Here is an 11349-nt window from a genome sequence, read left to right on the forward strand (position 1 = left end):
AGTACGTGGGACAGTCCGGCTTCCCTGAGGTCCCCGGTCCTCGCGGCAGCGGCGCCGGCGGGCTGAGTGGGGACGGGGTTGGCTGGGAACTGGCCGGGCGGAAGAAGTCGAGCTCGAGGTATTTCCGGTTCCGGTGTCAGTTCGAGGCGCCGCCGCCGCAGCCGCCGGAGCCGCGATGCCTAAAGGAGGTGAGGGGCAGGCGCGCGTGGCCCGTGGGCCTCGAGGAGCAGCCCGAGTCCGGCTCCCGTTGTCCACTCAGCCCACGGGCGCCTCCGAGAGCGGCGCAGAGGGAGGACCTCCGCGCGGGCTGAGGGCCAGGCCTGGGCCTCGAAGCCCAATTGTCCCGCTGGGGAAACTGAAGAGCGTAGTGGTCTCGAGCCACTCCCTCGGGGGTCTGAGGAGACTCGGAGGCTCTGGGTCCTCGGCGACCCGGAAGGCCGATCTAGGGCGCCCTTCTCCCGGCCTGGGGGGTCTGAAGTTTCCTCCCACTTTCAGGCTCGCGGGAGACTGAGTCACCGCATCGCGCGCCAGTGCCGGACCCGCCTGCCTCGCGCGTAAAACTTGGGTCTTCCTGGGTTCTGGGCGAGCCAGGCCTGCCTCTTGCGACCTAACTTGATGCTCTTAAGCCTGGCCGACCTAGCTTTGACTGCCCTATTCGAGCGGCTCGATGTGTGCCTTTGAGCCAGTCGCTTAACCTCCCCGAGTCTTAGTTTTCTCACTTGCAGGTGGGGTTGTGATTGTACCTGCCTCACAATACTGACGCGAGGTTATAACTAGGTAACCCACGTGGAGAGCGCATCGCGGTGCTGGATAGTCGCTAAGTGCCCAGTAATAATTAACTACGGTTAGTTGTTAGACTTTGCCAGTTCCTTGGCCAGGAGCGTAAAGGATCCATGGCTTCCCAGTACGTTGTAGACCATGCTCCATCCGTTTCCCCCTTAAGGTCAATAGTGCTCGACCCGAAGCCCACCTGTGTCACTGTCTAACCTTATGGCCTTGAACAAGTTCTTTAACTTCTTCCAGCCTGTTTTCCCCATCTGGAAATAATCCTTAGCTTGGAGAGTTGGGTCGGGGTCGTAAATCTAGAGCACTCGCCGTGCCTGGCTGGCTCCTGGCGCAGAACAGATGTTCAGTTGATATTGGTTGCTTGTGTGTCATGTTGGTTAAGATGCGTCAGCCCACAGGAAGATCTGCTTGGAGCTTTTACAAACCTAAATGACTTCCTGACTCTCTACTACCAGAGATATTGGGGTTTACAGAGCTGAATCTTTTTAAACTTAGCTCTCTGCTGGTTTATTCTGGTAGGAAAAGCCTTGTCTCCTCTGTGTTCCCCAGTCTCCTGTTCTGCAGAAGGAGGGGTACTAAGGGTACCTTCTGGCTCCAGAATTCTGGTTCTAAGAGTCCTACTTAATAGATGCTTTGAGCCAAGGTTGGAGGTTACAATTAGAAAATCCTAAATATGGATTCTTGTTTAAACGACTTGGCTTTTTGGCTTGTGAAAGCTTTATGGGCAGATAAGATTTACATTTCTTGCTTGTGTTAATTTGCTTGAAAAGTAAAAGAGAACATGAAGGGACTTCCCTGCTGGTCCAGTGGCTGAGACTCTGCGTTCCCAATGCAGGGGGTCCGGTTCGATCCCTGGTCAGGGAACTAGGTCCCACATGCCGAAACTAAAGACCCAGCGCGGCCAAATAAATAAATAAATATTAAAAAAAAAAAAAAGAGAGAGAGAACACGAAGATGTAAGTAATAGTATAAAATTCTCCAAGAGCCAAGGACCAACTCTTGTTTCTGTTATGAAACCTGTGAAGCTTTTTTTTTTTTTTTTTTTTAATTTATTTTTGGTTGCGTTGGGTCTTTGTTGCTGTCCGCGGGCTTTCTCTAGTCATAGCGAGCGGGGGCTACTCTTCGTTGCGGTGCGCAGGCTTCTCATTGTGGTGGCTTCTCTTGGTGCGGAGCACGGGCTCTAGGCACGCGGGCTTCAGTAGTTGTAGCGCGCAGGCTCAGTAGTTGTGGTGTACGGGCTTAGTTGCTCCGCAGAATGTGGGATCTTCCTGGACCAGGGCTCAAACCCGTGTCCCCTGCATTGGCAGGTGGATTCTTAACCACTGCGCCACCAGGGAAACCTCCTGTGAAGCATTTTTAAAGGCGTGGAAAGCTTCTGATAAGAGTTACTGTAGACCAAGCTAAGATCATTATCGCATAGCCAAGCGTGGGGGATGAGGACCTATAGTAGTCGATTTTTAGTTGTTTCTGTTACTTAGAGTATTAAGAGGGCAAGAAAAGATGTTGGCTTTTTGGATAGCAAACTTGATCTCTCACAGTAGGACTTTGATGAGCATAGACTGAGACAACCCTGGGAACCCTGGGTAGTCATTAAAAATGGGTGGTGTGGTCTGCAGCAGCCCAATTATGGCTCTGCAGCTGCTGTTTAGGAAATCAGGGGAGGCCAGTATCTCTGCTACTGTCTCTGGAGTCCATAGCAGCTCTGGCTGCCTAATTACAGATTCTCTGCTCTCAGTGACAGAGTCACGAGAAACCAGGTGGGCTGCAGCTTCCAGGAGAGGTGGAAATGGATCCAGGCCACAGCCACCGCAGCGTCCTCCAGGACCAGCTGAGGGGGTGCCGCCCTTCTGTAAAACTGGCTGATGGCTTCAGCAGGGGTCAGTCTAGTGTCTTGGCTCAAGAGGGTCAGACTGTAAAACTGATTCTCTGTGATGAACTTTAATTGCTAGTCACATTTTTTACTCTTAGAAGGTAGTCAGTTCTATTTTCAACTTTAAATAACTTTGTTTGCCTGTTGTGTTTCTTAGTCCAAGCACAAGAAAGTTTTCCCTTCTAGGTTTTAAGTTTTCTCTTTCTACCATACATACCACTTAGGTGAACGTGAAGTATCTTATTATATTCCCTGACACCTGTAGTAAATCGCTGATGTGACCAGTGGCTTTGTTTTTTATTCCGCACCAGGTACTATATTAGGAGAGTACGAGTCATAGCAAACATTTTTGTAGCGCTTGTCCAGTGCCGGGCACTGTGCCAACATCTTTACATATGTTAACAAATCCATCTTCACAGCAACCCTATGTGGTAGGGACACAGACGAAGAAGCTGAGACTCTGAGAGGTTAAGTACCTGCCCAAAGTCACAGAGCTATTAAGTGGTAGAGCTGAGATTTGAACTCAAGGATTGGACCCCAACATTTGTGCTCTCCCCCACTCTGCTTTAGTCTCAAGTCTCCTTTGTCTATAAGGTGGTACCAGCCATGATCGTGTGCCATAGGTTTAATCTGGGGATGAAATGAGCCCATAGCTATGACAGAACATTGCAAGTAAAGAGCACTGTTGTGACAGCAGGGGCGAGAGTTACATGTTCCTCATGACTGCGTCTGAGTCCGCTGTGTTTGGATAAAGGGAGCAGGGCATTTAGCCAGTCGCTCCATGTGGTACAGCCTCCCCCAGATCCTCCCCTCGGGTCTTATTTGGGGGAGCCTGCATCCAGTACACGGTTTGGTACTGCATCAGGTGATTGTGTGTTGTCTTTTTTGTCCCTTTGAACACATGAGGGTACAGGTTTGGGTGGTGCTTGGTGAGGGGTACCTGAGGTCTGCAGCCTCTGCTGAGAGCACCTCAAGCAGGACACAGCCTGGGGCCCAGGGCAATCGAGGAAGCTGCTTCCCTCCCGCCTTCCTAAACTGCCAATCCTTGTGCAGGGAGAAAGGGAGGCCACAAAGGCCGGGCAAGGCAGTACACGAGCCCTGAGGAGATCGACGCACAGCTCCAGGCTGAAAAGCAGAAGGCCAGGGTGAGTACGTGCCTGTCCGGGCCACTCCAGTAGCCCAGGGCGGCACCCTGCGCTTTTCGCACCCGGAGAGGCCAGGCAAGGACCACCCATTCTCAAGAAGAAGCTAACACCTGAGGTTCGATTGGAGGGGGCAGGCAGCAGGTAGCAGATGGGAGTCCCAGAGCAACCGCTGAGAGTCAGGAGGAGAGCCATCCTCTGACTGGATCAGTTAGAACTTTGTCCACTCAGCAGCCGGTGCCTTGGTGGGTCTCTGTTCGTGGTCCTGTGTTCCTGCTCCTGTTCCTCTCTCCCTTGCCCGGCTCTGCCCGTCTGCAGCTTGGGCTCTCAGCACCCCTACTTGTGTGCTCCAGCCGTGCAGGACTGCTGCCAGCCCTGCTGTGACGTGATGCCCTGCCTTCCCACGCCCCCAGCAGGCAGAGTGCCATTCGTTCCTTCGGCCCTTGCTCAGCATCCCCTCCTCCGTGACTCTCACTGATGCTCCCCACGCTTCCCCCTCCCGTCGAAGCCTAGGCGGGCCCTCTCTTCTGTTCCCCCAGTCCGTTTTCCAGCCCACTGTCGGGAAACAGAACGTGCTTCCATCGTTGGTGTCCATGTCCCTACCACACCATTAGACCCTCACCGGGCTAAGGGCCAAAGGGAGCACAGTCAGGCCGGATGAGGGGCACGGCTGTGAAGTGTCGGGGAGAAGGGGAAAGCCACATCAGAGGGGGATGGGGTGGCGTGGGGTGGTGGGGAGGGCCTGGTGGAGGGACCGGAGGCTGACCAGGACCTTGGAGAGCGTGCGGGCAGGTGCTAAGGGGCAAAGGTCGTATGGTTTTTGTAAGGGATGTTTTCGGCGGGGAGGCAAGAAAGGTAGAGGGAAGCGGCCTGCCGGGGTGTCGTCATGGGAAGCCGGCACAGCCGGGCCTCTGTGTGGGCAGGTTGGAGTGGCTGGCCCGCCACTGCCTGAGAGTGGAAAGCAGGGGGGCTTGCCCAGGACAGCGAGGACAGTTTGGCAGCTCCGCGTGGCAGCAGGGAGAGCGGGAGGGAAGCTGAGCAGGACCGTGCTTTCCAGCCCCACAGCCACGTCCTTTGGACCCTAGGAGACGAGCTGCTCACCCTGGTTGTCTGAGGTACCTGGGCTGAGAAGAGGAGCCGGGCCTTTTATGGCCGTACGAGGTGGTGGTTGGACTGGCATTGGCTTCCAGGCCGTGGAGCCTCGTGGACAGGCTGCCTCTGACGCGGGTCCCCCGCTGGGCGCCGGCCTGGCAGAGTAGGACCCGGATCCCACTTGGTGCCAGCCTTCTGGGGGCCTGGTTTCTCAAGGGCCACAGTCGGGGGGTGGTGGCGGCTGGATCACAGTCTTGGGGGTTTGTTTTGCATTTTCGATACCTCACGTTGTCCATTTCTGACACAGGAAGAAGAGGAGCAAGGAGAAGAAGGTGGAGATGGGGCTGCAGGTGACCCCAAAAAGGAGAAAAAGTCCCTAGACTCAGATGAGAGCGAGGATGAAGAAGATGATTACCAGGTACTGAGTCTGAGGGGGGCCTGGGACCTAGACTGATCCACTCCGCAAACGTCACCCGCCCCAGTCGTACGTGCAGAGTCCGTGCTCTGAAGGGTGTACGCTGTAATAGGGAGGTACAGACGATAAGGAGTGAACGAACAGTATGATTTCAAGCAGCCAGAAGTATTATGAATAAGACAGACGTGACCGAGGGTACTTGGAGTAGTGTGTGCTGAGGAGGTGACTTTTAAACTGAGATCTGAAAAACAAGGTGGAGCCAGCTGTGTGAAAACTGTTGTGCAGAGTAGTTGAGGCAGCCAGGTTAGCAAGGGCAAAGGCCCTGGGGTGGGAACAACCTGGGCAAGTTCAAGGAACAGAGAGGCTAGTGGGGCTGTGACTTGGTGGGTACGAAGTGGAGTGGTCAGGAATGAAGGAGGAAAGGTTGGCAAGGGCAGCTCCTGTGCGCCTGTTGAAGGGTTTTGGTTTCATTGTGGTAGGTAGTGGGCAGCTGGCAGAGGCCTTGAAGTGGGAGACAGAGATGACCAGATTTGCTTTTTTTCTTTTTTAAATTTTATTTATTTATTTATTTATTTATTTTTGGCCGTGTTGGGTCTTCGTTGCTGTGTGCAGGCTTTCTCTAGTTGTGGCGAGCGGGGGCTACTCTGCGTTGCGATTCGCGGGCTTTTCATTGCGGTGGCTTCTCTTGTTGTGGAGCACGGGCTCTAGGTGCACGGGCTCCAGTAGTTGCAGCACGCAGGCTCAGTAGTTGTGGCTCGTGGGCTCTAGAACACAGGCTCAGTAGTTGTGGCACACGGGCTTAGTTGCTCCGTGGCATGTGGGATCTTCCTGGACCAGGGCTCGAACCCCTGTCCCCTCCATTGGCAGGCGGTTGCTTAACCACTGCGCCACCAGGGAAGCCCACAGATTTGCTTTTAAAAGATTGTTTTGGCTCCTCTGCCGAGAGTGAGTTGTAGGGTGTTGAGAGTGGAATCCGGGAGACGGCAGCAGGTATCCAGATGAGAAATTGTGGCTGCGTTAGGCTGGTGGCAATGGCAGTGGAGAGGAGTGGGCAGATTCAAGCCATGTCTTAGAGGTAGACTCATTGGGGTTTGCTGAGGGAAAGAGAAACAAGGTTGTGCTTAGGATTGGGAGGAACGGGGCGTGTGAGGGCTGAGTCTCCAGTTCTGTTGCAGACAAGTTAAATTTGTGATGTCAGGTATCCGGGTGGAGGTGTATACGCGTAGCCGATTGGGTAGAGGTGCCTGAAGCTCTGTGCGGTGCTCAGGTTAACTGGCATTTGGAAGCTGTCTCCATGGTCTCTTAAAGAGAAAAGCTGTGTTGACAGGGCCTGAAACTTTGATCGAACCTGTTACGTCTAGCACTTGTGCTCTCACTTCTTTCTGAACTTCCCCAGGGCAGGTGGGAGGTGCAAGCTCCAGGTTCTTGTGCCACCTCCCCAAACCTGTAGACTGTGTGACTCGTTCCTAAGTCCCATTTCCCCGCCGTCACGCGGATGGCTAGGGATTGGCCCGCCCTGCTGTGGGGTCCAGCATGCATGGCTTGGTGCAGTCAGGCATGGCGTTCCATGGAAAACTGCTTTCAGAGGCTGAGCTCGAAGTGAGGGAGTAACTCTCTGTGCTGAGAGCTTGTGAGTTGGCCTCTGCCACCTGTGAAACTAGGATAACGATCCCTGGTGGCCGGGACTGGGCACAGGATGGGCTCTGGTCACCCGCCCTCGCTCTCCCTGCACCTCCCCAGCTGGTGAAGACACCCCTGCGCACTGTTCCCACCGTGAGGCTGGGCCAGGAGTCACGTGGCCTGGGGGTGGAGCGGGAGTTTGTCCTAGTCCAGGAGGGCTGTGGAGGCGGGGAGTGGCCTTCAGGGGCTCTGCAGGCCGAACTTCTCCGACGGCCGGCTTCTTGTCCTACCTTAGCAAAAGCGCAAAGGTGTAGAAGGGCTCATCGACATTGAGAACCCCAACCGGGTGGCACAGACAACCAAAAAGGTCACACAGCTGGACCTGGACGGGCCCAAGGAACTTTCAAGGAGAGAAAGGTAACCTCTGCTTCTGAGCCTTGTGACTTGGGCCAGGGGCTGAGGCCCCCAACTCTGCCCTTGCTTCCTGGGCTCTTGAGGTCCCCAGTGGCTGGGTGGGCGCTCCGGCTCCGGTATTTATTTCTGTGTCATCTCATTCTCCCAAAGGCCCTATAGAAGCTTCTTCCCCAAAAAACAAAGCAAAAAACAGAATTTTTTCCCCCAGTGGAAGCATAGCAGGAAAAACAGAAATTATGCTATAGCCCCTTCCTCCAGGACACCCCACTCCAGGGATACCTCCGTTTTCCAGCCTGATCTGACCCTTCTTGGCCTGCATCCATCCCTGATGTCGTGGCCATAGGGATTGGGAGGGGACTGGGGGCCTGTGCCGTCCAGCGCTGTGCAGGGAGGTCCACCAGCTGCCCCAGTCCTCTCTGAGTCCCAGGTGAAAATGGAGCTGCAGAGAGCTCCCTCACAGGCTGTTCAAGGATCACACCAAGTGCTACAGTGCCCTGCACACAGCTGGTCTTTAACAAGTTGTTCCCTGACTTTTCATGGCCACCAGGTGACATCAGGGGCCTTATAGGAGGTTGAAAGCTGCTAGGAAAAGCCACTCTGATTCCTCTCCTGACTGGGTTGCTCGATTTAAATCCACCTGCTGTGCTGACTCCGTGACAGCTGAGGGGGGTCTCTGAAAACCCTGTGGGGAAGGCCCACAAGCTTGGGGTGTGATTGGAGGCTGCTGAAGAGTCTCCCCCTCCGGCAGCTTCTTTCTCACCAGTGAAACCCCCTCTGAGGTTGCAGAGTGACAGCCACTGCTGGCTTGTTTGCCGAGTGTCCATCAAGGAGGGGGCACACGGAGCTAGGGCCCAGGCCTGAGTGCTTGGGCTTTATCCTGGCTCCCACATCCAGCTCAGCTGATAATGGTGGGGAAGATAGCCCCTGTGACACCATTTTACCCAAACAGAGAAGAAATCGAGAAGCAGAAAGCAAAAGAGCGTTACATGAAAATGCATTTAGCGGGGAAGACGGAGCAAGCCAAGGCCGACCTTGCCCGGCTGGCGATCATCCGGAAACAGCGGGAGGAGGCTGCCAGGAAGAAAGAAGAAGAGAGGAAAGGTAAGTCTTGAGCCACTGGTGTGGCAGCCTGACTGCTTCTGGACAGGCCACCAAGCCCTGCACTTCAGCGTCCTTGTCGTGAAGTGGTATGGGGTCAGACTGTTCGGTAGAGGTCTACCGTGTGGGGGGGGTGGTATGGGTGTATGTGCACGTGCGTGCTTGTCTGCCTGCCTTTCTCACTGTCAGATGGAGGTGGGTGTTCCTGCCCGCCACCTCCCAAGATGCTAGGAGGGTCCAGCAGCAGCGGAGTCAGATGTGAGTTTGAATCTCAGCAGAGCACTGTCCACAGCATCTGAGGGAGGCCTCAGGATGCACCTACCTTAGAGGCTAGAAGGTTCCCCTAAGGTCTCTGGTGTCTTGTGTAACCTGGAGAGCTGCTTGGGGTAGCTCTTCATATTTCAGCATTTCATATTTCAGCTGGATGTCACAGATGAAATCTGGCCCAGGTGTCCCTCTTCCCCCCTGCCTTCCTTCCAGTGGGGCCAAAGGTGGTAGGGATTCTTCCAGGCCAGGTTGGCTGTGGGGAATCGGTCTGCTTTAAAGGAGCATTTGACTCATGACCTTCTGGCCTCATGCACTCCTCTCTCCATATGTGGGGGGCCATGAGTGTGTTGGGATCTTGCTGTCCTGCCTTCTAGGCCTACAGATGGGAAATCAGTTGCCCCAGGGCATTGTCACCACATTCGAGATACCCAGTAATCTCAACTTCTCACTAGTAGCTCGTTTCACAAACCTCAAGCAGGAAAGGACCTCATGTGTAACTATTTGAATGTTGCTGATTGCAGGCTTCAGAACCCACAGGGAGAGGTTGGAATTACAGGGCTCTGCCTGGGGGGTGGGCTGAGAAGAGTTTCCATTCGCTCAGTAGATTGTGTGTTGGTGGGCTTCTGTGGAGGGGGCAGCCACCCAGACTCCGCGAGAACGTCTGGACACGTGGGTCCGGTGGCTTCCAGGGGAGGGCGTCAGGCCGGGCCCTTCTCCTTGGGTCTCTTCCTCATCTGCCAGCTGAACCAGTTGCACAAAATGTTGTCTTGAGGCCTTTTAGACCTACAGTTGTATTATGATTCGGGGGTGTGCGGGGCTGTGTATATGGAGGGGTGGTTTTGTCTTGTAACTCCTTCCCTTCCTGCTCCTCAGCAAAAGATGATGCAGCTTTGTCAGGAAAACGAATGCAGTCGCTCTCCCTGAATAAGTAGCACGGCCTGTGGGAGGAGATAGCAGGGAACTGGGCCGTGCTGCCAGGACCCCTGCCGTGTCTCACCCACCCTGTGCCCCGGCGCCACTGCAGCAGCCCCTCGCGGCGGGGAGCCCCCCACGGCTCCTCTTCATCTTGGCACAGAAATCGTTTGGGGGGATGGTGGGTGGGGGGAGGGGGCAGCTGCTATCTTTGAGACAGAAAGATGCAGGACAGCATTTCATATGTAACCATTTGAATGTTTTGGCTGTTTTTAGAATTCAGAACCCTTGTTGGGGGGTGCCTGGGAGGTGGGGTAAGAAGAGCTTCCATTTGTCTGGTAGATGGCGGGGCAGAGGGCGGTTGAGCCGCAGTAGCTGCTGACAAGTTTGGGATGGACGGCCCCCTGTCTGTGTTGCCCGGGCGCCCGATCAGGGCCTGTCGCCTGGGAGCCAGGGCCCTGGGTCTCTGAGGGTCACGGCTCATCCCCGGCCAGTCCCCTCTGACTGAGGCTTCCCCCCTGACCTTCCCACCCTGCTCCCTACCCCCGACTCTGGCCAGGCCCCGGGCCCATTCTTAACCCTGCCCATGGATCATTTCAAGAAACCTGTTTACTGTGTAGCACCCAGGCACAACATGCTCCACAAGTCCAACTTGTATATTTGGCAAATTAAACTTGACATTATCGTAATTCTGGTTCTGTGATCTGTCTCTGGGCCCCCATGCCTGGGCTGTTTTCACCCAGCAGGACAAGGTGTCCCTCTCAGGCAGGCCCACCCCAGGGTTTGGGTGGCACCAATCTGGGTACGGGGACTGGACCCCGGGCATCCGAGCTAGGAGAGGCTTCAGGATACAGGAGCCAGCCCCCTCCCCTCCTTTTACCAAGGAGGGACCTTAGGCCAGAGGGGCCAGGGACCTGTGCACAGCACATAGCGTCCTGTCCTCCTGGTGCCCCCTGGTGGTGACAGCCTCAGGATTTCAGGGCTGGGAGCAAGCGTCCCAACACCCAGCATGACTGCTAGGCATTACCTCGTTCGTGGTGGGACGGCAGTGGGGGAGCATTACCTCGTTCGTGGTGGGACGGCAGTGGGGAAGCCGAGGCTTAGCACAGTCACGTGGGCGCCTGTTCTGCTTATGCACCCCTCCAGGAGGGGCGCCGCCTCCTAAACAGCAGTGCCCTCCGCGCGGTCCCGAGAGGCGAATGGGCGCCAGGCAGGGGCTCGGTAAAGACTAAGGGGAGCTGTGTAGCCTGAGCTGTCTGTGGGGACTGAGAATTTTTATCTCCTGATTGATTTAAAAAAGAATCAGTGGGTCTCCTCTCACAGAGGAGACTATCCTGAGGGACAGGCCCTAGAACAGTGGGGGAGGAGGCTTCCTTAGGTATCGTTTGTCCTCCAGATGTGAGGACAGTTCACAATTAGATCTACTGATGTAATTCATTACCTAGTTAGTTAGACTAAAAGAAGAACCATGATTATGTAAACAGGTAACTAAAAAGCACGTGATTAAACAAAAACACCCGAGTAAAATAGGGATGGGAAAAAAATCGTCCTAAAAAATGATGAGCAGTTAGTAGAAACCAACCACAAACATCAAGTAGAGAAATCATAAGTTTCCACTAAAGCCCAGAACAGCCCACAATGTGCAACCACTTGTCTAGGAATCTGACTGCTGAATGAGTGACAGGAAAGACACCTGGTCCTGGCAGCTCCCAGGCTGGACCGCAGCAGGGAAG

The 11349-nt window shown here is 54.8% G+C and overlaps 1 protein-coding gene across 3 annotated transcripts in view; it reads left to right on the plus strand.

The window, feature by feature from the left end:
- The first annotated feature begins 40 nt into the window (after positions 1-40).
- PDAP1 (PDGFA associated protein 1) overlaps positions 41-11349 on the plus strand; it is a 29039-nt gene continuing 17730 nt past the window's right edge. The window contains exons 1-7 of one of the 3 annotated variants that reach the window (XM_082429868.1): positions 41-188; positions 3710-3801; positions 5198-5308; positions 7221-7342; positions 8289-8440; positions 8627-8695; positions 9578-10305. In XM_082429868.1, coding sequence (XP_082285994.1) covers positions 176-188; positions 3710-3801; positions 5198-5308; positions 7221-7342; positions 8289-8440; positions 8627-8695; positions 9578-9636 — 618 coding nt within the window. In that variant the 5' untranslated portion in view covers positions 41-175 and the 3' untranslated portion in view covers positions 9637-10305. Of the gene's footprint in view, positions 189-3709; positions 3802-5197; positions 5309-7220; positions 7343-8288; positions 8441-8626; positions 8696-9577; positions 10306-11349 lie in introns of those variants that run through there. The other 2 variants (XM_082429866.1, XM_082429867.1) reach the window with 2 other exon arrangements.

The sequence above is a fragment of the Balaenoptera physalus genome (genome assembly GCF_965194825.1).
Source record: "Balaenoptera physalus genome assembly, chromosome: 16".
NCBI classification, from domain to species: Eukaryota; Metazoa; Chordata; class Mammalia; order Artiodactyla; family Balaenopteridae; genus Balaenoptera; species Balaenoptera physalus.